The sequence below is a fragment of the Eptesicus fuscus genome, chromosome 21, assembly GCF_027574615.1.
Source record: "Eptesicus fuscus isolate TK198812 chromosome 21, DD_ASM_mEF_20220401, whole genome shotgun sequence".
Classification (NCBI taxonomy): Eukaryota; Metazoa; Chordata; class Mammalia; order Chiroptera; family Vespertilionidae; genus Eptesicus; species Eptesicus fuscus.
In genome coordinates this window covers 23,404,229-23,429,478 of record NC_072493.1, presented here as the reverse complement: position 1 = coordinate 23,429,478, position 25,250 = coordinate 23,404,229, and the positions used below count along the sequence as shown (strand labels likewise).

The 25,250-nt window shown below is 62.0% G+C and overlaps 1 protein-coding gene across 1 annotated transcript in view; it reads right to left on the bottom strand.

The window, feature by feature from the left end:
- The window catches only part of PIEZO1 (piezo type mechanosensitive ion channel component 1), a 62,900-nt gene that overhangs the window by 10,076 nt on the left and 27,574 nt on the right, over positions 1-25,250 (bottom strand). The window contains exons 2-28 of the mRNA XM_054711093.1: positions 20,565-20,660; positions 14,781-14,903; positions 13,817-13,859; positions 13,583-13,721; positions 10,414-10,582; positions 10,050-10,263; positions 9,774-9,945; positions 9,548-9,661; positions 9,388-9,466; positions 8,678-8,778; positions 7,922-8,182; positions 7,235-7,346; positions 6,977-7,155; positions 6,751-6,899; positions 6,449-6,631; positions 5,921-6,033; positions 5,349-5,509; positions 5,036-5,212; positions 4,360-4,485; positions 4,057-4,257; positions 3,337-3,541; positions 2,504-2,608; positions 1,690-1,843; positions 1,216-1,459; positions 1,029-1,125; positions 617-788; positions 21-110 (exon numbers count right to left, since the gene is read on the bottom strand). Of these exons, the coding sequence (XP_054567068.1) occupies positions 21-110; positions 617-788; positions 1,029-1,125; positions 1,216-1,459; positions 1,690-1,843; positions 2,504-2,608; positions 3,337-3,541; positions 4,057-4,257; positions 4,360-4,485; positions 5,036-5,212; positions 5,349-5,509; positions 5,921-6,033; positions 6,449-6,631; positions 6,751-6,899; positions 6,977-7,155; positions 7,235-7,346; positions 7,922-8,182; positions 8,678-8,778; positions 9,388-9,466; positions 9,548-9,661; positions 9,774-9,945; positions 10,050-10,263; positions 10,414-10,582; positions 13,583-13,721; positions 13,817-13,859; positions 14,781-14,903; positions 20,565-20,660 (3,979 nt within the window). The remainder of the gene's footprint in view (positions 1-20; positions 111-616; positions 789-1,028; positions 1,126-1,215; positions 1,460-1,689; positions 1,844-2,503; positions 2,609-3,336; positions 3,542-4,056; positions 4,258-4,359; positions 4,486-5,035; positions 5,213-5,348; positions 5,510-5,920; positions 6,034-6,448; positions 6,632-6,750; positions 6,900-6,976; positions 7,156-7,234; positions 7,347-7,921; positions 8,183-8,677; positions 8,779-9,387; positions 9,467-9,547; positions 9,662-9,773; positions 9,946-10,049; positions 10,264-10,413; positions 10,583-13,582; positions 13,722-13,816; positions 13,860-14,780; positions 14,904-20,564; positions 20,661-25,250) is intronic.

Genomic DNA, 25,250 nt, shown 5'->3' with positions numbered 1-25,250 from the left:
GTCCCCCAGACGGCACCTACTGTCTTTTCAGCTGGGCCAGGGACCTCTCCTCGGCCTTGCGGTGGTAGTCGATGCTTTTGAGGTTGGCAGCGTTGTACAGGGCGAAGCCCCTGTGGGGAGTCAGTGAAGCTGGGGGTGAGCGCCAGCCTTACGAGCTCCCTCCTCTGGGCTTAGCCCACCCGCCCAGCCGCCCAGGTCCTCCCTGCTCACAGGCTAGCTCTCCAACATGACACCCCATCTGTGCTGCAGTGAGAGGGAGGGGACCCCCTGCCACCTCCAGTCTCATGGGGTAGAAAATGTGCAAATGAAGAGGTGGCCATGGGACCTACAGAGGCCAGGGATGGGGAGACTTGCTGGCACACTGGCCAGGCACAGGGCGGGGGAGGGGCAGGCTCTCTGGTGGGGTGCACCTCAGGCCAGCGCCGGGGCAATATTAGGACTGAAACGCCAGCCCACAAAAAGCTAGGGCTGAGACCACATGACGTGGACATTGTGCAGTCAGGCCCCTGAGGAGGTGCTAATGACCCGTGGTCCTCGGTTCGCTCTAGGAGACGTGTCACATCAGGGCACAGTGCCCCGTCCTAGATGGGCCCAGGGGATCCAGGGTGGGGCCCACCTGGAGGCCTGCAGAGCAGTGGCCTGGAGCTCGGCCCTGACGTGCAGGAAGTAGTAGCTGAGGAAGACACGGCGCTGCAGCAGCAGGAACAGGAAACAGACACTGTCCCAGAGGATGCCAGCCTCTTCCACGGGCAGCAGGCAGTCCTGGTCCCTGCCCAGCATCTCCTTGGCTGTGAGACAGGTGCCAGCATGGGTCAGGGGTATGATCGGGGTCGGGAACACGGGTGGGATCAGGGGTGTGGGGCAGAGGCTGGGGACCTGAGTCAGAGGCAGGGGGTCAAGCACATTTGTTGAGGATCAGGATGCAGATCAAGACCATGGGGCAGGGGTGTGGGAAACGGACAGGGGTCTGGGCCCCTGAAGCAGTGCGTGTCCCTGACACCCCCAGCCACCTGCCCTCTCCCACTCACGGTCATAGTAGCCTTTGACCGTGCACACGAGGCTGAACAGCTGGATGACCCAGCAGAAGCTGCTCTGCATTTGCTCCACGAAGACACAGGACAGGAGCTGGGGGCGGGAGGAGGGTCAGCCAGCCTCCGGATTGGGTTTGGGGCTGGGGCTGGGGCTGGGGCTGGGCAGGCCGGCTGGCCGGCTCACCGAGAGCATGTTCTTGGAGACGATGACAGTGACGTTGTAGAGGATGAGGCAGTCCCACAGCACGAGGCGGGTGCGCGTCTCCTTCTGCAGCAGGGAGGTGCCGAAGAGCAGCAGGTAGAAGCAGGCCAGCAGGTAGCCCAGCCCGAAGACACTGATGCGCGTGGCCCCTGTGATGAAGACCACCACCAGCACCAGCCAGAAGAGGTAGCGGAAGACAGCGACTTTCAGCATGTCGAGGTAGGACCTGCGGGCGGGGTGTCGCTGTGGGCCGGTCACCCACCTCCCCCGCGCAGCCTCGGGCCCGAGGAACTCCGGGAGGCCCCTCGGCTGCAAGGTCAACGTCCGCCCCTCGTCTCGCCCCGGACACCACCCGCAGCACTTGCCCCGGGCTCCGTCCTAGCCGGAGCCAGGTGGGCCCGTCCGCCCTGCAGCCCCAGACTGGGCTCTGCGGGCTGGCGACACCCCGGGACCCACCTACAGTGAATGAAGTTGGGCACGGGGTTGGGCTCCCCCCGCAGAGGCTCCAGGTGGTCGGTGTTGAGGCCGGCCACGTGCTGCCACTCCTCGGTGCGCTCAGCCAAGAACACCTGCCACTGCTGGGAGGCGCAGAGCAGCAGGAGGAAGTCACCTGCGGACACATGGGAGGCCGCTGCCGCACGATCCGGGAACCGCTGGCCTTGCGGAGGCCCGGCGCACGACGGACGGGCACAGGGCACTGACCTCGTACCCAGACCAGAGAGAGGCATGGTGTGTGCATGAGGGGGCTGGGCAGGCACATGTCTACGAGGGCGAGCACTGGTGGGTGGTGTCCATACATGGATATGGATGTTGGGGATCACGCCTGTGTACACGTTCTGTGTACCACACGCACATTAGGAAATGAGTTAACATGCCTGACTGTGCACCAGTCTGTGCACACCTGCATCTGTCTCTCTGCCCACCTGTGCACACCAGCATCCACCCCCACAGCCGTACCTACAACCAACTCTGCGTCCACACCTGTGTGCACACCTGCATACACACCTGATGGCAGGGTGTGCACACGTGAGGAGGGCCTCAGTGCCCTGGGCCTATCCTGCAGGACTAGACGCACCCATGAAAGAACCCCCGACCCCGTCCTGCCGGGGAACCACAGGACTGGGCCAGCTGGCAAGGCCTGGACAACACGCCCCTCGATAGCTGAGTGGAGCGTCTGCGCTTGCCCGCTGCCCGTGCAGAACCTCCTTGGCCTTCAGTGAGGCCGGCAGGTGGCGCGTGTGGACCAAGGGCCCAGCCGGTGGGCACTCACTGATGAGGTTGGTGGAGTTGGGGGCCCTGAAGAAGTCAGGCAGGTACAGCCACTTGATGAGCACCGAATTCATGGGGATGGCCTGGCTCCAGCGCCAGGGGTAGTCTGTGGGTAGAGGGAGTGTGTCAAGGCTCCGGGCAGCCTGTCCCTTCCCCATTTGCTGGCCCTCAGCCTCTAGGGGTCCAGTGTCCACGGTTCTTCACCCACATACGCATTCACACAGTCAGCCTCAGAAACACAACCCCTCTCCTTTGGAGTCCGGAGAGCATACAGGTCCGGAGCTTCCCGCACATGCTTAACTACACGTTTCCCAGGGATAGACCGCGCCCCAGGCCCCCATGGGAGCAACTGCGTGACAGCTAGAGGGCAGCATGTGGGCAGGGCGGTCTCCCTGAGTGCTGGCCCACGGTCTGGCTGGACCACACGAGACGTCATTACACACCTATCAGAATGGCTAATGCAAAAATAGTGACACCACCCAATACTGGCGAGGATGTGGAAGAGCTGGATCACACACGTGTTGCCGGTGGAGATGTAAATCAGACAGCCTCTCTGGGCTTTTATGCCAGAGAAATGAAAACGATGCCCACGCAAAACCTAGACACCAGCGCTCACAGCCCCAACCTGGGAACAACCAGACGTCTCCCAGGGGTGAAAGGTCAAACCAACCATGATGCATCCAGAACACCACACTGCCCGGCAAGGAAAAAGAAGCATCGACCCACTCACCCACGCAGGGCAGGCGGGAGCACCCCGGGCACCCCACGCGGCCACGCACGCTGGCTCCCTCCGGACTCCTGCCCACACCCGCCCACGGCCTGCGCCCTGCTCACCAATGCACAGAGCGGGGGGGATGCCCAGGCACAGCAGGTACTGGTACAGCAGGAAGAGCGTCAGGAAGAGGCAGTAGTTGGGCCAGAGACGGGCGATGGCCCTCCGGCGCCGGCGGGTGAGGATGGCCACCAGCCAGCAGCCGTGCAGGATGACCATGAAGTTCATGCGCTGCCCAATCACGTTCACGGCCATCAGGAAGCAGATCTGGGGGTGGCAGAAGGGGGAGAGGAGGTGAGAATGGGAGACGGAGGGGACTGGTGGAGGGTCCTTGTTGGACCTGCCTCCAGGCAGCGTCGGGCCCAGCAGGCTGTCTTGGAGGGTCACAGGCGGCACAGGGCGGCTGGGCAGCCTGGGAGCTGAACACCTTTGCCTCGAGGCAGGTGGGGCCTGTAGCCTAGGCTCACGGCAGCCCACGCCACCCTCCTGGAGGGGTGGAGAGGCTGGACGTGTCTCCTCCGTGCAGCGGGGAGACTGAGGCTAGGAGGCTCCGTGGCGAAGTTGAGACTCTGACCCAGTCTCCAGCCTGAGTCCTGGCCCCCCTGTCCTCACCCCACAGGCCAGCCTTGCCCGGGAGAACACAGCACCCTTGGTGGTCCACCTCCTGTGCCCCCGGGCGGCCCCCATGTGCCTGCACATGGCAGATGCTCAACCAAGGTCCCTCCCCTGAGGGCAGCACAGACCTCTGGTGTCTGAGTCCCACCAGGTGAGGGGAGACTCACCTCCAGCCCAAATTTGTAGAAGAAGAAGTTGACAAAGTACTTGACACAGCTAAGCAGGTCCCGGTCCAGCTGCTGGCGGGTGCCTTCGATGCAGACGGCCTGGGCGGGCAGCGGGCCCAGCTGGTGCTGCCGGCGGTGGTGCTCCTGGCGCCGGTACACAATGGCCTCGAACACCAGCAGCAGCAGGATCTGCAGGTGGTTCTGGGGAGGGGGACAGTGAGGCCCCTCTAGTCCTGCCTCCAACCCCCGAATGCCCCAGCCCCCTCAGTCCCACCCCACCCGCCGCCTTGGCCCTGCTCTCACCTGGATGTAGCCCAGGTTTGGGAAGCCCTTCCGCACCCCGAACCAGTTGGCCGGGTCGACGGGCCCCCGGTACAGCAAGGACTGGTTGATCTCCGTCTTCTGCAGGTTGGTGCTATTGGGGAGGGGCTGGGAGACAGGGGCAGTGTCAGCCCCTGCCCCCAGCTGGTAACTGGACGCTGACCCGGCCCTGCCCTGAGTCCCTGGCCCAACATCAGCTCCTGAACAGGTCTGGGCCAGACCACAGCTGCCCCCGGCCAGGATACAGGGGTGCTGTCAGCCACCTTAATGGAGAAGGGGACTGGGTGACTAGGGATGGCGAGGCTTCAGGCACGGGTCGCGGGGGAAGTAAAGAGAGCTCTGGGCAGGGGCTACCCTGAGTGGCCGCCCCCTCCCCGGTCTGGCTTGAGGAGACACCTGGCCCCGGCACCACCTCGCTCCATGACCTGTATTTCAGCAGGGCGTCAGCCGAATGAGGATACTTCGCTAGCCCAGACGCCTTGGCATGGGGACGGGGTCCTCCATAGATCGGGTGGAAGGACACCTCCTCTAGGCAGCCCCTGGCCCCGAGGATGGCCCCCTGCATCTGCCCCTCACACCCTGAGCTGAAGAAGCGGTCCCTGCAGCCCCCGCCTGCGGGAGGCTCACTAGGCTCAGGGACACGGTGCCGCGGCCGTACCTCAGTGCAGTTGCTGGAGTACTTGTGGGGGCTGACGACCTTGAGCTGGTAGAGCATCTTGCACACGATGATGATGCAGGTCCACACGGTGGACAGACAGGAGGCCATGGGCCGGAAGCGGGGGTAGGGCAGGGCGAAGGCCCAGAGCACCACCAGCAGGAGGTTCATCACGGACACCTGTGAGACAGCCAGGCCGGTGGGGCTGAGCCAGGCAGGCGGGGCACGCCCTCCTGCGGGCCCGAGACCCAGGGAGGCCCACGAGGTGCCCTGCGTGGCCCGCTGCAGACAAGGAAGGTGCGTGTCCTCCTCTCACCTCCTTTAGGGCCACCCAGACGGTGTACAGGGCCACCAGCTTAAAGACGTGCAGTTCCAGCAGGCGCCGCACAAACACCTGCACGCGGGTGAGGACGCTGGAGAAGCTGGCGGACAAGTCCAGCAGCCGCTCGGCCACCAGGCCCCACTTGTTGGCTGCGACTGTGGGGAGGGGGGGCAGGCAGTGAGAAGGGAACAGGCCCTCTGGACCTGGGGCTGTTCTGTCCTGTGTAGATAAGACTCCCCTGGGGCTCGCCGAAACCGGTTTGGCTCAGTGGATAGAGCGTCGGCCTGCGGACTGAAAGGTCCCAGGTTCGATTCCGGTCAAGGGCATGTACCTGGGTTGCGGGCACATCCCCAGTAGGGGGTGTGCAGGAGGCAGCTGGTCGATGTTTCTCTCTCATCGATGTTTCTAGCTCTCTATCCCTCTCCCTTCCTCTCTGTAAAAAATCAATAAAATATATTTTTTTAAAAAAAAAGACTCCCCTGGGGCTCATAGGGGACCCACCCGGTGACCCGGCTCCTTGGCACCCTACACTCACCTCTCAGGGGCTGTACTCCCTTCTGACTTACCTTCTGGGACCTGCGTGGCCTGGTTGGGGCCAGCAGTGCCCAACCCCTGGTCCCTGGAGGCTTCCTCCTCCTCCTCCTGCTGCAACAATGGGGTCCCGCTCGCTGCGTCCTGCCTAGGACAGGCCCCGAGAGTGTCACTTCTTCCCAGTGCTCCTGCCCTCCTGGGGCTAACTGAAGACCCCCCACCCTGCCTCCGCTGGGTGACCTGTGTTATTTGTGCTGCAACCGTGAGGTCAGAGCATGCGGCCCAGCTGACTTTCCACCGTGGAGACCCCACTGGGTCAGAGAAAACATCCCTACCCGAGGCCCCTCGGCATTTGAAGACGATGGCCAAGGCCAAGGCCTTCCCACTGCTCTGGGTCCCCCATCCGAATCCCACCAGCCGCCTGCCCCTCCCAGACGAGGCCCTTCTCTGTGCCGGTTCAAGGTGGAGACACTCTGCAAAAGCCCCTGTGCCCCCCACTGCCCACCCCCCACCAGCCAAGACCAGAGCCCGCACGCCTCAGAGGCAGGGGGAGGGGGGTGCACCTGTGAGCCCAGCGGGGGCGGCAGGCGCCCGGCAGCGGGATGTGCTCCAGGTCGGTGAGCTGCATGAAGGGCTGGTGGAAGTAGTGCAGCTGCAGGATGCAGGCGAGCAGGAAGAAGCCAGGGATGAGGATGCTGGAGAAGAGCTCGGACACGCTGAACTGCTCCAGGCCCAGGTCCCCCAGCCTGCGGAGGGAGCTCCGTCAGCACCGCCCGGCCCTGCAGTCAACGGAGAGCCTTGGGCCTGAGGAGATGAGGGGCCCATGTCCGGACCTGGCCCGCCTGCCCACCCACTGGTGACTCACTGCTCGTCAGTGAAGCCTGTCAGGTTGCGCCAGTACATGGGGAAGTCCTGGAACTGGAAGGTGTAGACAGCGATGAGCACCAGCATGGTGTAGGCCACCACCAGCCACCAGAACACCTTGAGCAGCTTCCGCCACAGGCTGTAGTAGACCTGCAGGATGGGGGGGTGTGAGGCGCCCTGCAGGGAGGCCGGTCTGCTTGAGGGTCCCACCTGCCCGCCCCAGGTACCTGGAAGAGGGTGAGGCAGAGCAGGAAGAGGAACATGTAGACGATCTTGTAGACGACGAGACGGCCTGCGAAGCTGACCACGATGAACATGCCGGCGCACACGTAGATCCAGTACTTGGCATAGATGCCAGTGACCAGCTCCCCCAGGCTCCGGAGCAGCGTCCCCGTCCGCGTGGGCTCTGGGGGCCAAGCCAGGGGACCAGGGTGTGACTTGAGGATCAGGCAGGAGGGCCTGGCCCAACTGCCCCGCCCACTCACCTGTGTCCGCCACAGTGACCTCCATCAGCGCGGAGGGTGTCTTCTCCCTCCTCAGCAGCTTTTCCTTGACAAATCGGCGCAGCAGGAGCCAGAAGGTCAGGGTGTACAGCAACTGCGATGGGGAGGGGCAGTGTCACTGAGGGGTGGGCAGCCTGGCACCCCTCCCAAAGCCAGGGCCCAGCCCAAAGAGATGTGGGCAGGGGAGACCTCAGCAGGGAGGCGGCCCGCCCGCCCCCTGTAGGAACAAGCTCATCCTGTTGCATCCACACCTGCACACAAGTTCATGCACAAGTGAACACATATGCACACTAGGCTCATACGCCTGCGTATGTTCACACACATGCATGCAGAAGTTCACGTTTGCATGCACACCTGCATACTCATACTTGCACACGGGCTCAAACATCTCGCACAGTGAGATACGACCCACTGAGGCCCAGGGGCAGCATGTGACACTAACAGAACCTATGCTAGGGAGACCGGACAGTGCCCCCTAAAACACAAGGTCATCACTCATGCACTCCAGCAACTACTCTGGACTGGCCAACAGGGACCCCGTGGCGACCACTCAGCAAGGGCCTGCCCTCCTAGCTCCCACTCCACTAGGAGCTGGCCCATAAACCGAATGGCACCACCACGGGTCCTCACGCACATGCTCACAGGTGCCCTGGAGTGAGGGGCACTCACCATGGCACCGAGGTCCAGGCAGGGGTAGCGCGTGTGCTCCAGCCCCAGCTGGCGCAGGCTGACAGGACCCAGGGTGGTGGGCAGCTCCGAATGCAGGTCCATGGCCCACACGTAGCGCAGGCTGCACAGCGCCAGCCCGTAGAGCAGGATGAAGGGCGAGCAGAGCATGGCCATCTGGTGGCGGCTGCGCACAGTCCAGATGAGGCAGGCCCAGAGCAGCAGCACGAAGGTCAACCAGCTGTGGTAGGTGATGCTCCACACCTGGGGGCAGGGGCTGGTGGGCATGGCTGCACAGTCCACCTGGCCCAGTCCCGACCTGCTCCCCCAGCATGCCGAGGGGCAGGGCCCCAGGGAGGTGCTCAGACAGAAAGGCAAACGTGCCCATCGGCCTGGAGCACAGTGGCACAGGACACACGCCACCCCCACACCACACATGATCACACATGCACATATGTGCACAAATACATTCACACTCACACTTCATATACACGTATGTTCACACACACATGCTCACACATATACACATGCTCACACGAACACATGTTCACACTCATACAAACACATGCTCATACACACACTTACACACATGCTCGCATACACAGCTGTGGGCTAGCCAGGGTGACTCTTGGCCAGCAGGACACAACTGCCTTCATTTCTGGTGAGGAAGCATCAGGCTGTGAAACATGGGCCACCACCCACCTCTCATACGTGTGAAGGAACCCCCGGGAAGGGCCCACCAGGCTGGCTGCTCCTTACCATCATGGCGATGAGGGCACACACGTAGCTCTGGTCCATGATGAGGTGGCCCAGGCCATGCAGTGGAGATGTCTCTCTCGGCTCAGCCAGCCTGGGGTACACTATAGGGTGGTGGCAAGGGTTACCTGGGAAGCTCTGACACCAACAGGCCAGACCCCTCACCCACACTTGACTTTGCTGGGGTGCGGGAGCAGCAGCCCAGTGGGAGGAGGCTCCGGGGGCAGGAAAGGCAGGCTCCTGTCTGGCACTGCCCCCACTGTCATGTGACTGGGCGTCCTGGCCCTCTCCGGAGAGAAAGAGGGACAAGATGGCCCAGAACCCCTTCCAGCTCGGTGCGTATGCAAGTCCTCAGGCACCAGCTTTGAGGCCAGTGATTCAGCTCCTGCTTTGTGCAGGGGCAAGTCACAAAATGGAAATCAAGGCTTAGGGCAAAAAGAACACCCAGAAAATTGCCCAGTCCTACGCAGCTGCCATCTGCCCAGATGACAGACAGCCACCCTGGGCCTCTGGGCCAGTCCAGGGCAGAGCAGTCCAGTTCTCCAGAAACTGGGAGGTAGGTGTCCACCCCGCCCCCCAAGGTCAGCAGCATGGCTCCAGACAAGCACAGCTGGAGAGGCCAACTTGCGGGACAACCCAGTGGCCACCAGGGGGCAGCAGTGTGCACACAGAAGGCGATATCCTAGGCTGCCAAGGTGTGTCTGTCTACTCACAGGGGCGCTGCGGGACCCGGCTGTGGCTACTCAGGTCGTGCACGATGCAGTTGTCAGCCTCAGCGTCAGGCATCGTGTGCTGAAGAGGCAAGCCAAGACCTAGTGAGCCAAGCCCATGGGCAGGTGGGCTCACCCCCATCACTCAGCTCAGCCTCCTTACCTGGGTAGCACCCTCCTCCTTGGTGGCTGCAGACCTGGCCTCGCCCTGGGGCCAGTGGTCCACCTCTGTCAGCTCCACCTCCCGCTCCTCGACACCCCCAGCCGCCACCTTTTTCTGCAGAGACCAGAGCAGAGCTCAGTCCCCCGACCCTGCCGGAGAGCCATGGCCTGAGGGGGGATGGGTGTCCAGAGGGGTGAGACAGACAGCGCTGGCCCTGGGCACCCACCTGGCCGGGGGGGTGGTGTGTGCGGAGCTTCAGGAGAGAGATCACAGTGTAGTACAGGAGCAGCAGGATCCCGGGGCTCACGTACACGGGCCAGTCGTGGCTGGTGTTGAGGACCAGTGCGTTGGAGCTGGAGCAGTTCGTGTGGGCCACGAAGTCCTTAAGACCGAAAACCCTGCCGAGAAAAGGCACGGCTCTCACCGCTGGCCGGGAGGAGGGGCCAGCTGGGCGGGGCAGGGATGAGGGGACAGAGCAGAACGTGTTCAGATGAGCCCTCACCTGGCCCAGATGCCAGCAGGTGGGAGCATGTCCTGGGCGAAGGGCATCTGGTAGCAGTAGAGGCAGATGAGGTGACCGGCGCCAAAGCAGCCCACCATGACGCAGAGTGTGCTGAAGCCCAGGGGGCTGATGGGAAAGTGGCAGGCCCACCAGGTGCAGATGCCCAAGAAGAACAGGAAGTAGACGCTGGAGAAGGCTGAGGGGTGGGCAATGCCTGCAGAACCGGACAGAGGCATGCAGGGTCATGCCTGGCCAGGGCTGGGTGACCTCTGACTCACTGGTCAGCAGGGAGCTCGGCAGGTGTGAAAACCCCTCCTGGTGTGACGTTCGGTGCTGGGATCCCCGCTCCCTGCCCCGTGGGTACCTGCCAGCGCGAGCAGCACTATGGCCAGAGTCCGCCCAGCAGCCACTAGCAACCAGTGAGCTGTGATCCGGAACCGGGCAGCCAGCCTCGACTTCCGCTTGGGGGCCAGCACAGGGGCTCCCTGCAGCCCCACCGGGGAGCTGGTGTCCACTTCCCTGTCGTCGTCATCCTGCCAAGGTCACAGAGAGGGATGGAGGTCAGGGGCATGGCACTCAAGCCACCAGCGCCAAGGGGCTGCCAACCTGGGTGTGGATTGTGCTGCCCTTCTTGCCCAATCCCCGCCTTCCCGCTGCCTCACCCAAGTTCACAGCCCTGCAGGCCTTCCTGGAGGCAGCCAGCCCAACCCCGAAACACACTCCTGCCAAGCCCTGGCACACACGATGACTGACCGTGCGGGCTGACCGTGGACTATTCTAGAACCCCTCAAGGGCCTCTTCTTTGTCTCTCATCTAAGTAGCCACAGATTTCTGCATGAATCCTCGAAGCCCCTGGCCCTGCTCGGTTTGGCTCCTGAGAGGCCTGCACGGAGCCCATGCTCTTCCTGCCTCGTCCTGGCTCTCCCTGATGTCCAGGAAACAGCTGTTCCAGGAAGCCTCGAGCTAGGCCGCAGGAAGCAGGGTTTTTGGAAAAAGGAAAGCAGTGCATGCACACATGTGCACTTCGCTGTCCAGTTACAGAGAACCCGCCACGGCTACACTTGGTTCCAGAGACTGAACCAGCACTTTCCTTATAGGTAGAGAAGCAGAGGCTCAGAGGAGACCCCAAACTACGCTCCCTCTCCACTGCCCAGGGGGCCTCCAGAGAACGAAGGATGGACCCCAGGGGTGTGGCCAGGTGCAAGGGTGTCCTGGTGCCCCCAACAGCTCTTCTGGAAGCCAACTGCCCAGGAAGGCACAGGATGACCCTTCAGGCCTCCTCTGCCCGTGGTGGGGACAGAGATCCAATAGGGCCTGCTTCCCGTGGCCCTAGCTCGAGGCTTCCTGGAACGGAGCTGTTTCCTGGACATCAGGGAGAGCCAGCATGAGGCAGGAAGAGAATGGGCTCTGCATCAGATGCCCAGGCCCTGCCCCAGGTCCTCATCTGTAAAATGCACGCCCTGCCTGTGTCCTTCCCAGCCACTGAGGCAGCACTAGGCATCTGGGCTGAGAGCACAGGCTCTAGCACCAGGCGACCTGGTCACATCCCAGCTCCAGGGTCTCATACGTGCAGCCTTGGGCAAGTCACCTAACTCGAGTGTTTCCCTGTCCATCAAACGTGGGTGGGGACCAGACAGGAGAGATGAACCAGACAGGTCCTGTCTTCACAGAGCCTGGGGGGTGGGGTGGGGAGGCCCCAGGGAGGTGCGGGTTGTGTCTGAAAGGAGAAGAGGGGCAAGCCAGGAGAATAGGCTCCAGGCTCTCTAGAACCCTGGGTACCAGAGCAGGGCCCTGAGTTGGAACTTGTAACTGGGGTTCCCTCTAGACCCCAGAATGCAGAAGTTGGAGGCCCCAGATAGCCTGGAAGGGAAAGATGGCTGCTAGAAGGTGGGGCAGCCAGGCCTGAGCTCACCCGCCCACAGCCTGGCCCAGGCCCTGGGAAAGCGTCTGAGAAGGTCCATGAAAAATGAGCCTATCTGGGAGTGGAAAAAACAGAGGCAGCAGCTGGGAGAAAGACAGGTGCCTGGGGACTGCGTGTGGTGTCCAGCCTGGCCAGGCCTGGCTCCCGCCCCGACTCAGCTCCCACAGGCCATCCCGGGGAGCAGGGGAGAAACATCCACTCGTCTCCTCACCTCCCACCAAAGCCCATCTCACCCCCTCAGAGCACGCATGCACATGGGTAGGACAATCAGGATACGTGCACGTACACGACTGTGTGCTCCGTGTGCGTGCATGGGCTTCCCCTGGCTCTGGGCTTTAAAACTGGCTTTGCTTTGGTCTGCCTACACCCGTAGCTCCTGGGTTGGCAGGATGGCACAGCCTTATGCCGATGAGGACACTTGGATGAAGGTGACATTTCCTGGTTGCCCAGCAGACCAGAGCCCAGCCCCAGTGGGCAGCATGGAGCGAGGGGCTGACCCCTCCTGCCCATCCACAGATTTCTGGAATAGTCCAGCCCCTTCCCGGCAAAGCTGTTCCAGGAAGCCCTGGATCCACTGATGAGGAAACCAGAGGCAGCCCTGGCCCATGCGCGCACTGGTGCCCACGTGCTCCTGTGGGGAAGGTGAGGGCCAACTCAGTTGGGAGGGGGCCCCAAGAGCAGGGAGAAGGGAAGTCCCAGCCCTGGCTCAACCCCCCACAAAGGCCTGGAAAAGCCACTCAATCTCCAGGTCCCTCTAAAACATTGGTGCCGGCCTTGCCCATGGATGGGGGCAGCAGCGGGTGGGACAATAGGCTGGGTGAGCTGCAGGCTGACTCGCCCTGACCTGCTGGGCTCCCCTCTATGGGCTCTTCTGTAGGTTGAGGCCCTCATGCCCATGAGTCTTAGCTACTGAACAGAGGGATGCTGGGGGTGGGGGTGGGAGAAGCCTGTGGCCCCTAGGAGGTTCTTATGCCGGGACCCCTGCACAGTCACAGATCCCACCCAGCCCTCAGACCAGGCCCTGCTGGATGGAGGGCCCAGGCAGGGACCCCAGCATCATACCCTGCCCAAGGCAAGACCCCCTAACGTAGGGCGAAGCCCTCCAAGGACAGGGTCTGGTTGAGGGCCTTGCTGGCCTGAGCCTACGCAGCCCCCACCTTGCCCACAAGCCCACTGATGCTGCTATGGGATGTGGCTTCTCAAACCTCCATCCCTGTGTCCATCAGTCCATCCGTCTGTCAGTCCCTAGGCCTCCCTGATGGTTGGCGCAGACCTTCCTCCAGCACAGCTGACTCCCTCCCGTGGACCCAAACAATCTCCTCCAGGACGGTCTCTGAGGGCACGGACACTGTCTGGGTGCCCCGCAGGGGGCCTCCAAGAGGGGCCCTGCCAGGACCATGCCACACGGCTAGCGCCCCCTCCCACGAGACATGCATCTTCTCTCCCCTCCGGTATCCCATCTCTTCATAATGAGCACATATTGGCTCTTACAAAGAAAATTCCACGTTTGTTAAAAAATAAATAAAAAGATAAGTAACCCTCAACTGTCCGGATCCCAGCTCTAGAATGCCCCTACCCCCCACATGAGAGCATTCTGCCCGCCACAGCTCACCGGCTCCTGGCAGGGCTGGCTCCGCCGGGCTGCCCGTGTGAGGCGCCCACAGAGGCCAAGGCACACGGCAGAGACCACCAGGATGCCCAAGTCGGGGGCCACCAGCCGCACGGCATTGGGGATGTCCTTCGGGTCCAGCCTGTGAAGAGCAGGAGAGTCCATTGGTCAGCCCAGGAGGGCAGGTGCCAGCAGGGAGGGCCTGGAAACCCCCGATGGAGGCAGAGGGGGTCTTACCTCGTGACCCCGACAAGTCGGGAGAGGTTCTCCCAGCGGCTGCCTGCGGAGAAAGGCACAGGGGGACCGGGTCAGGCGGGTGGGCTCTGAACAACCCCCTCCTGTCACCAGGAGGCCCTCGGAGCCCCAGAGGCACGGACTGCCTGGTCTCCAGGGCACCTGTGGCTGGTGTCAGGGATGCTCAAAAACACTGCCTTTACGGATAGGGAAACTGAGGCCCAGCCAGGAGAGCCAGGTGGAGCCAAGGCCCTTCAGTCTTGCCTGGCAGGGCCCAGTGGCTGGGCGGCTGGGCCAGGCCCTCAGACCCATCAGCAGAGCCGGCTGCTCCTTGGGGGCTGGAATGGGGAGGCCTGGTCTGAGCCACCGGGACCAGTATCACCGCCAGGCACCTGACTTCCTCCAGTTTCTAAAGTGCAGGAGGGGCACAGTCATCACAGAATGGAACGGGAAGTCGGCGCGACGCCCTGCCTGCCACGTGGGACCTGGAGGTGGGAGCCCCTAGCCAGGCGGAAGGATTGGGCGCCTAGGGCTCCCTCACCTGAAGACTGGGTGTTGACACCAATGGAGTTGGAGGGCTGGGGGCCAGCTGGCGGTACCGGCCGTGGGGGAAAGGGCACAGGCAGTGAGTCTCTAAGCCCCAGCAGGGGAAGGAGATGCTGACAGAGGGGAAGGACCTGAGCAGACCAGGGCTGCCCCGAGAGCCGGACTCCAGCCCAGCCCCACGGTCGGCCGTTCCTGGGGCACTTTACTTGGGCCATCTCGGCTGGACATAAGTCAGACAGGCACCCGGATGGCCCTTATGAGGCAGAGCCTGGGTGAGACAGGGCAGCCCGCCTCCCAAGGAGACCTGAGGTTCCTGCAGGGCTGCGGTGGCTCTCTCTCCCCTCCGCCCTCCAGTTAGCCACGAGCTCTGCCCCAGGCCTGCTGCCCCAGGCCCCCTTTCCCCACCCTCTCAGTAACTCACAGTTCGACCCCAGGAACTGGTCCAGGCCAGGCACAGTGTGTAGGCATATCTGGAAGGCAAGGTGGGCTGCCAGGAAGAGGAGGCTGAGGACCAACAGGGCTCGGAGGAGGCGGCCAGTGTGACCTGTGGGCAGAGCGAGAGGGGTGAGGCCAGCCCTGAGCCAGGCCCCGTCAGCCAGCCCTGGACACCCCCCGATCGTGCCAGGGGGTCTCGGGGGGCCGTCGGCAGCTGCTCTCATGCAGCGCTCTGTACCATCTGACTGACCACTCACAAGGGCCCCATGGTTGGGCACTATCATGAACCCCAATTTGTAAACACAAACGAGGTGAAGTGACCTGCCCAGTCACAAGGCAGGGAACAGGAGCACAGCACAGCAGCCCGCCCGCTGCTGGGGCTGTGGGACAGTTGGGGGGCAGGAGCCAGCACAGAAAGGAGAGGCCCCCACACTTAGGGAGAACCTTCAGGTGTGTTCACGTGTCCAGCAAACACGTGTGTCACTGCTTGGCCTTGGCCACGGAGCGCTACTTCATCCCCCCAGTGTGGACTGAAAACACACACCAGGGTTGATGGGTGGAGGGGGACGGGGCTGGGGACCTGGCTCTTCATGGGAAGTGGGGACAGCCTCACTCTCCTGGGGTTGTCATGGGGCTAAACGCTTCCAATGTGTGTGTGGAACGAGTCACCGCAGAAAGGAATGAAGGCTGCCGGCGTGCCAGTGCCTGCCGGGCCAGGTAGGGCCGGGCGCCTCACAGGCCTGACTTCACCATCCCGGGGGCCCCGCCTTGTGGGAAGGACCCGAGCAGACCAGGGCTGCCCCGAGAGCCAGACTCCAGCCCAGCCCCACGGGCGGCCATTACTGCGGCACTTTACGTGGGCCATCTCGGCTGGACATCCATCACAGACAGGCACCCGGATGGCCCTTGTGGGGGGAAGCCAAGGCAGAGCTGGGCCCAGGAGCCCGTGAGCACAGGCAGGAGCAGCCTCCACAAGTGCCCTCTCCCCTCCTCACACCTGCGGGCCGGGCAAACACAGCCAGAGCTCAGCCCCCAGGCGGGAGGCCTTGGCTGCAGGAAGTGGGAGCTCCACGGACCTCCACTCGGTTCTCCCTGTCGCACTCTGAGCTCTGAATCTGGGGTTCAGGACGCCCGCTGTGGCCAGCCCCTGGCCTTGTGGCAGGAGCCCCCAGGTCCTCACCCCTGCTGGCAGGCGGATTTGCTAACGACAACTTGCAGAGCAGCGGCCCCTCTTCCGGCTGCACGGGGACACGGGAGTCACCGTTAAACCAGCTCTTCTTCCCCCGCCCGGAGGCTGGCCAGCGGAGGGCCCACGCCGCTTTTGTTCACTATCTTTCAGCACAACCACTACTTGTTGAACGGACTCGGAACTGGCCCGTCTCCCCTCCCCCAGGGCTGGCCCAGCAGGTGGCACTCCTGGAGTGACATGTGGGCGCCCATGGTGAAGGACGAGTCCGTCATCATTCACCCGCTGTCTTGCCTGATTTTACCAAGGGAAGCTGGGCTCAGAGAGGGCACGGGGCGCCTGTGGGCAGCCCAGCGAGGCACCGGGCAGGATCTCGACAGCTTCTTTGCATCACTCATTTCGAGGTCGCTCCCAGCCCTGACATTCGGGCCCTTGGATTACAGCCTCTGACCTGCAGCAGGCAGGGGTGAGCAAGGAGAGCAGGGTGGAGCTGGTGGGAGAAACCGCCCACTGGCAGGAAGGAGAAATGGAAAATGAATGGGAGAGTCTGGCCCTGGGCCCTGGCTGGGCCCCTCTGCTCAGAGCCCCAGGCCAAGAGGAGGGAAAGGCCACACACAGGCCTCCCTGTAGGAGGACCGAGCTGCCAGTGGGGCGTTGTGCAGGGTTCCTCCCCACCAGGGACCCAGAGGAGGCACAGGGTGAGGAGCAGAGCTCCCCCTGCCACTCCTCAGCCTCCCCTCTGCCTGGCTCACCTGCATGGTTCTTCTCCTGCAGATCTGGGAAGTCCCAAAGGGTGACGTGGTGGGAGGGCGCCTGCCCAGGGCCACCCCGTCCCATTCCATGGACTCACCCTGCTCCCAAGCCATGAAGACCTGAGGCTGACCTTACGGTGCTATCAAGACTGATGGGCTCCTTGTGCACGCCAAGGCCTGAAGGTCAGGGAGGGCAGCAGCAGGCCTGAGGCCCGCCGGCAGGAGAGGGACACGACCACCCCCCTGGCTCGTGCCTGACCGCCTTCCTGGCCAGCACCCTGGACATCCGCCTGGCAGGCACAGCAGACGCCAGCACTTCCCACTGTCTTGCCCTCCCCTTCCCGGGTCACTTCTCAGTTGGCTGCAGGGTCTTGGACCTGCCTGGCCGCCTGCCTGGCACTCAACACACCGCCTATCAAAGCTGGGCTGCTCTCCCGCCTGCCCAAGCCCAACTGAGCTGGGCGCGGCCAGTCCCCTGGGCCTGGGAATTCGCACGTGGATGGCGGGCAGCAGGGATGAGCCAACCCACAGGGCAGCTGTGGCTCTGGGTTAGCAGGGGGTCAGGCAGGCGAGGGATTCCTGCATCTGCTCAGGTGGGAAGAGGGGCGCAGCCGGGGCCTATCCCATTACAGATTTTGAAAACAGATCCCTGTAGACTCCGAGGTTCGGCCCTGAGTATCAGAGGAACGGCTGCCATTAGCGGGCGGAGGAGAAGGGGGCTGGGGAGTGGGGAGGAGGCTCATCTGCTACAGCTGCTGGGAGGTGCTGCCTGCCCTCCCCGCTGGGGACCTGGTGTCACTCGCTTGCCACACAAGGCTCGCACAGGCAGGGAGCACCATGGAAGGACAAGGCAGGTGCCCCCACCTTTGTGCCTGGCAAGGGGGTGGTTGGGCACAAAAAATGCCCATCCTGAAGAGGCTGGGGCTCCCACTTAGGGCTTTATGCTCCGGCAGGAAACTCCAGAGAAACAGGAAGAGGGGCAGGGACTGTGGCACGGGACCGGTGGGAGGCTCCTCCGTGAGAGAGGTTTATAAAAGAGCATCTGACTGACCTAGACAGGGAGCCCCCATAATCGGCCGATAGTGGCTGCTCAGTTTGCAAAGGCTCCAGGGGGTCCTCAGCAGGGCCCTGACTCCCACTGCCCATCCAGCCGCAGTTCATGGACCCCGGCCTTCCACCCTCGTATTCCCTCTGAACTGCCGTCCACGAAGGCCCCGCTCACACTGCCCTCTTTGGGCAGCCTGGTCCCTGCAGATGGGGTGCCAGCCCAGGGCCAAGATCCTGGGCTGGGCTGTGATGAGCCTCCCCCCCCCCACACACACACAATCTGGGCAAGGGCCAAGCAAGGTGGGTGGGGTATGGGGGGGGGGTCCCTCGGGGTGGCACAGGGGTGTTCCAGGAAGTGCTTTGAGAAGCCAAGGGGAGGGGCATCTTCCAGTTGTCCAAGGTCCCATCTCATCAAGGAGGGTCCAGAGAGGCGGGGGCAGAACGGAGGAGACAGGGCAGGGGGCAAACCCAAGTCTGAGCAATGAGGCTGGGGGCCATGATCTGCTCTCTGAGAACCCGGCAGGATGATGGGAATTCCACATGGGGCCCCTCATCCCATCATCCAACAGACGTGAGGGATCCTCAGGTGCGCTGCTCTGCCCTGCCTGCCAGGCCCTCGGCCCTTCACACAGTGCCTGAGTCAGGGCAAAGCCCTGGGGCCCCCAGGGCAGGCAGCATGAGGGGTTCTGTCCTAAGGCAGGAATGGGCTCCTTGAGTCCCCAAATGTTAATCTGGTCACGGGGAGCTGACCCTCGGTCTCCCTGAAGCTTCTGTTGCACCTCCGCCCTGCGGTGACCTCCACGGCACATGGCCCGTGCCCACCAACCCTGCCCCTGCTTGGCGGCCCCTAGTGACCAATGAAGGAACTGGAACTTCCTGAGGAAACGGGCGACACCTCTGGGATCCTCCCCTTCCTGCTCGGGAGCTCCACCCCGGCTCCCCTGGGTCCCGCCGATGCCCAAATGGGGATGGGGCCAGGGATCAGCGCCTATGGGGCCGGGCAGCATCAGGCCTCACCCAGGTGCCAGCGCCAAGGCCAGGCCATACAACTCATGAACCCAGGGCCAGGCGCGCAGGCATGGGCAGGCCTCCCACCTTCCTCTTTCCCGCCCAGAAATGCCCACAGTCTCCCTGTCCCTGAAGGGCCTCTAAGGCCCGTAGATGGCCTGACAGAGGCCAGGAGGGAAGTCTCCCAGTGCCTCTCCCTCTGTGTCCTAACCCTCCCCAACCCGGACTGCTCCGGCCTCGGCCCTGGCGGGAGCCTGTGCTCCCTCTGCTGCAGATCGGAGGAGAGTGTTTCCTGTCACATAAGGGCATGAAATATTTACTGAAATATTTACAGGACAAGCAGCTTTTAGCTGAGGGCCTGGGAGCGAACAGAACTGGCTCCACAGAGAAAAGAGAATGGCATGGGTGGCAGATTCTGTCCAGCAGACCCTCCCCTGGGGAGGGGAGGGGAGGAGAAAGGGGAAGGGGAGGGAAGGAAAGGGGAGGGAAGGGGAGGGAAGGGGGGCCAGCTGGCCTGAGCTGGGAGTCTTGGGCGGACTGCTGAGTCAGCCTGGGAGGGGTCTGGCTTTTTCCCCAGCAGCTCCCAGCCTGTGCCTGAGCTGGTGCCGCTCCCCTTTCCGCACCTGAACTAACCCTGTGTTCTAAGACCGACCAGAGCCCTCTGCAAACAGCCGAGCAAGGAGGCAGCCTGATGGGGCGGTTAGAGCCAGTGTGACCGGCCAGGGAGGGGGACCTGTCCCCTCTGGGAGGCAGAACGCTTCCTCTTGGGACATCCTAGCACCAGTGCCTGGACCCTGTGGGAGTTTCCTTACACAGTGAAGGGGAATCAGATTGCCAGGCAACTGACCGTAAAACAGGCTGAGCGTGGGTCCCTGGGTGGGCCCAGGGCAATCACAGGGTCCTAACACTGGGAGAGGGGCAGGAGGGTCGGAGTCAGGGTGATGGAGTGACACCTGAGCAGCCATTGCCGCCTGGAGGATGGAGAGAGGAGTCGGAGGGCCGAGAAGCAGGAGGCCCGCACTCACCCCCTCCCCTCTGACACGGGATGTGAGATGGGACAACTGCCTGTCTGCTCCCAGCCCCTCTTGGATGGGTCCCTGCTGTGGGCCGCACTGCCCAACCCCTCCAGGGGGCATAGCTCCCTGACGGGTTTTCCCACCTCTGTCTGTGTGGTGGGCACAGAAGACTGAGACAGTGCCCCCCTCCCCTCCCTCCAGAGCTCAGGACCTAGAGCCACCCACCAGCTGTGCCGTGATACCCGAACTACGAGGTGGTCGGAGGTGCACCGAGGCCCTAGCGTGCTGGGTGAACACGGGTGGAGCCTGACTATGACTGGGAGCGGGGAGAGCCAATGTGGTGGCTGGACTTTAGGGCTGGAGCCTCGCTGGGTGAGGGGATGCATGGATGGTGCTGGGACAGGGTAGGGGATGGGAGAACGAGCGGCGGGAATACTGGCCAGCCCACAGCCCTGGACCTGAGCCTCAGGGTCAGGGGAATCCACCCAGTGACCCTCCGTTACCTTCAGCAAGCCCCTATAACACACGGTCAGAAAAGAGATTCTGAAGTTAGCAGGGGTCTAGGACGAAAATGAGACCTGGGACCACTCAGGCGTTACCCACAGCTGTTAAACCACGGAAGTTCTTTGCTGCCCAGGGTTTCTGAGGAGGACCCAACACCTCCCTCCCTCTGGGTGCCTGGGCTGGGTGCACATGGACAAAGAGCTCTGAGCCCTGAGCCTCCCTCCCCCTCCAGGCAGGAGCCACTGCCTGGCCCTTACCTCGGAGGCTGTGCCGGGAGGGGCCCGGGAACCAGGGCAGTAGCAGCAGGAACAGCAGGTAGACCAGCGAGAGCGCGTTGGAGCGGAGCAGGCAGGCTGCAGGGGGAGACACAAGGTTAGCGTGGCTGCACGCAGGGGACGGCCAGCCCCATGCCCTCACATTGTCCCCCCGACAAAGCCTCCTGAACATCATCCCCCAAACATCACCCCCCAGAACACTGCCTTCCAGAACATTGCCTCCCCCCCCCCCCCATCCATGCTCGTCATTCCTGTGAGGTTGCTCACTGCCCTGCATGTACCGGCCACCCTGTCCAACACGATGTCACCTGTCACCTGTCACTCATATGCTGTCACACTGTGTCCCCAGACAACACGTGACACTTTCCATCACTCAGTGCATGCACGCTGTCACCCGGCCCTTCTAATAGTCTGCTCGCCCACGTTACATGTTGGGGATTGTTCCCTTGCAGAAAGGTGTGGTTCTCGTCGTGTCTGTGTGTCTCAGGCACACCCCACAAAGCCCTATCCATCCTCCTGTGGGCAGACACAGGTGGTGACTGGTCTCCTAGTTTGCTTTTTCTCCTTTAAAACATTTTATACTTTTAATTAACATACAGCACACTTGGCTTTGGGGGTCCAGCTCCCTGAGCCTTCACCTGTGCAAGGCCATGGGGACTCGCCCCAGCCGCTAGACTAGTCTCTGTGGCCGTGCCTTCCACAGCACACGGCACGCCACAGGCGTGAACTGCCCAGCACGGAGCGCTCGGTCCGGCTCCCACCCGTCTCTGTGTCATTAGCTCGTTCCTGCCTTTCCTCTTATTAACCCAACATGTCTCTCCCCCCTGTGGGCGCTTTCCTGCATCTCACCCCGTGTGACACGGCCTTCGTAAAGTGCAGCAGGCTGGCTGGGCCACCTCCCTGCCCCCAGGAATTGAGGGTGATCAGGAGATAATGGGGAGATGCTGCGCGCTCGAAGCAGGTCTCACCAAGGGGGCCGGCAGCACCTGGGCACCTCTGGGGAGGCCTCCAGGGCTGGAGCCCCCTCTGCCTGCTCGACTCCTCAAATGGCACCGATAGCGAACAGGCCGAGACTGACCCAGCCCTGCCCACCTAGGCCCCAGGAGACCGTGCAGAACGTGGCAGGTGCCGGTGCCCACCACCAATCTGTGCCCTCCTGGTCAGCCCAGCCCCATGGCCCCGATGTCTGTGACTGAGCAGAGGGACCGGACTCCTCCTTCCCACTGGGGGAGGTGGCAGGGCCAGGCGTGGTGTGATAAAACACGCCAGGGCCAGGTCGTCTCCCCGGGAACAGAATGGACCAGGGTAAGAGGCCTTTGTACCCCACCCATACCTTCCAAGCATGGGGGTCCCGTGGGGGTGCAACCCTGGCCTGGCCTGCTCCACAGCCTCTGGCTGCCCTGATCACCGTGACCTTCCCAGGGTCTTCCAGAGACAAGGGCACCTGAACCAGGCCGAGGGCAGGGCTGCTGCAGAGGGGGCACCATTGGCTGCCGGTCACTAGCTGGGGATGATGGCTCAAGGTTTGGTTCTTGGGGACCATGCCGCTGGGGCAGGCGGGAGCAGGACTCCCTCGGTGGTCTCACCGCAGAGGCAGGGACCAAGGAGGAACTCCTCCTTGAAGAACGCAGACCCCCTGCCAACTCTCACCCCCAAGCTCTCAGCCCCTGTGGGCAGCTCGCGCTCTTCAGGCCCGTCCGGCATCTGTACCCTGGGGTTAAAACTACCTGCCCGAAGCGTCGTCAGGAGGGTTAACCTGAATCACAGACGTGAGGGGCCAAGGGCAGGGCGGAGATGCAGGGCTTTAGTTCCCTCCTACCTACCCCCTGACTAAGCCCCTTCTATCACCCCAGCAACGTGGAAACGCAGAACCACACGATCAGCGCTATGGTCCCAGGCTCCGGGTGGCCCGCCTTCCTTTCCGGACACTGCAGCAAGCTCCCAGGCCCTGGGGAGCTGTCCCCAAAGCTAAGATGCCTCCTCCTTCCATTATACACACTGGCTATAGTGATCAGCTGAACTCTAAACCTAAAGCTTTTCAATAATTATATTTTCATTTTTAAAAAATCAATCTGATCTGGCCCACGCGTCAGAAGGGAAATGCACTTATGGAAAAGGCTTCTAAAGTCCCTGTGTGTTTCCAGAGCTGCACTCTTCAGGGCCCGGAGCACTGCCTCTTTCCCCACCACAGTGCCGGCCCAGGCCTGTCCCTGAGAGCTGGCACCCCACCCCTCTGCCCACCCCTCGGTACCCGCCTGGCGAGAGCCTCTCCAGCCAGGGGATATCCATCCACCTATCCATCCACCCAGCCGTTCACCTCGTCTTTCATCCACCCACCCACCTATCCGTCAGAGTAACTTTCTCCTGAGAACCTAGTCTGCAGGTCCCTGCCCTCGGGCACTCGTGTTCTGATCTGCCAGGGACGCCAGACACTGAACAAGTATACATGCACCAAGGATGGCATCAAAAGCCCATGGCAGGGGAGCTGATGTGAAGTAGGCACCAGGGAAGCACCTCGAGGCAGGGGGACAGCTCTGAGGAGGAGGGACAGGTCCTCACCACCACAAATCTGCAGGCTCCGGGCTCTGTAAGAGAGCCCGAGGCTGGGCAGGGGGAATGCAGTTAGTGTTTAACGGGTGCAGAGTTCCAGTTTAGGCTGATGACAAAGTCCTGTGGATGGTGGTGGTGATGGTGGTGCAATACATACTTAAATGTGTGTGTGTGTGTGTGTGTGTGTGTGTGTGTGTGTGTGTGTGTCTATAATAAAAGTGTAACATGCTAATTAGACCAGATGGCCAAATGACCTTCTGGACGACATTCCAGACAACCTTCCGGACAAAGCTGGGGCTGTAAGGGCCGAGCCCCTTGCATGAATTTCTCTAGCATATAATATGTATATCTATATAATCTAATGACCCAGTGCACGAAATTTGTGCACATTAAAAGGGGATTAATTAGAGAAAATAATTTAATATTACTATTTGCCTTTTCTCTATAATAGAAGTGTCAGAGATGAAAGAAAATTAGTAAAATGTATATGAAAATCTTCCTCCTGTCAGAGACCGGGGCTCACCATGGGACCCAGAGTCAAGACCCCGCCCACCAACATGCACCTCAAAATCGCATGAGACCCAGATCAGGTCGCGCCCCTCCATTGGGCGAGATCCAGAACCAGCCAGTCCCACCCTTGTCAAGCCCTGCCGCGCAGGGGGCATAGCCTCCCGGCGCCAGGACAGGGGGCGTGGCCTGAGGTCCCCCAGCCCAGACTGGGGCAGGGGGCATGCCTCAGGTCCCCTGGCACAGCACCAGGAGGGGGGCGCAGCCTCAGGTCCCCTGTCAAGCCCCACTGGGCGGGGGTAAGGCCTGAGTTCTCCCAACCCAGCACTGGGGGTGCACCTTGAGGTCCCCCATCAAGCCCCACTGGGTGGGGGGCACGGCCTGAGGTCCCCTGTCAAGCCCCGCCAGGCAGGAGGGCGCAGCCTCAGGTCCCTTGGCCCAGTGCTGGGGTGGGGGGCATGGCCTGAGGTCCCCTGGCCTGGCACTGGGGCAGGGGGAGCAGCCTGAGGCCCCCTAGCCCAGCACCAGGACAGGAAGAGCACCTTGAGGTTCCCTGTCAAGCCCTGCCGGAAAGTTCTGCTTTAATGGGTCAAGCCCCACGGGGGGAAGGGGAAGGCATAGCCTCAGGTCCCTGCTGATTGCTCATTAAGGCTCCTTATGGGAACTTGGCCTCAGCTGTGGGTGCAGCCATTTTTGTGACAGAGTGATGGTCAATTCGCATATCCCCTCTTTATTAGATAGGATCATTGATTTTATTTTTTTTAAAATATTTTTTATTGATTTTTTACAGAGAGGAAGGGAAAGGGATAGAGAGTTAGAAACATCGATGAGAGAGAAACATCCATCAGCTGCCTCCTACACACCCCCTACTGGGGATGTGCCTGCAACCAAGGTACATGCCCATGACCGGAATCGAACCTGGGACCCTCCAGTCTGCAGGCCGATGCTCTATCCACTGTGCCAAACTGGCGAGGGCGGGGATCATTGATTTTAGAGAAGAAGGGAGACAGAGAGAGAGATAGAAACATCAATGATGAGAGAAAATTGCTGATCGGCTGCATGCTCCCCATGGGGATCGAGCCCACAACCTGGGCACGTACCCATGACAGGAATCGAACCCGGGACCCTTCAGTCTGCAGGCTGACACTCTATCCACTGAGCAAAACGCCTGGGGCCTGAGAGCGTACTTAATGCCACTGAATCGTACATTTGAAAGTGGTTAAGATCATAAGTTTTGTGTTATGTGTATTTTACCAAAATAAACAAATAGCCGCTAAAATTAGTGAAGGATTTCAGAAACCAGAGCCCGAGGGGCAGGGGCTGGCCCAAGCCCAGTCTGCTACCAGTGGAGCCGTGACCAGGCCTCCCCATCCTCTCCCCCGCTCCCAGGCCGAACAGGAAGAAGAGAATCTCTGAGAAGCTCTGTTTGCCAAAATTGGGAAATGAGAGACGAAGAATCAGAGGGAGCAGGGCCAGAGTATGTAGGAAGCACTTTGGAACGGACTGCACGTCAGGCCCGTCAGCCCCACGTGGGCCTAGCATTGGGCCTGCCCTGGAGTGGGTAACAAAGCCCCCCACAGAGTCATTCCTTCTTTCACTCATTCATTCACT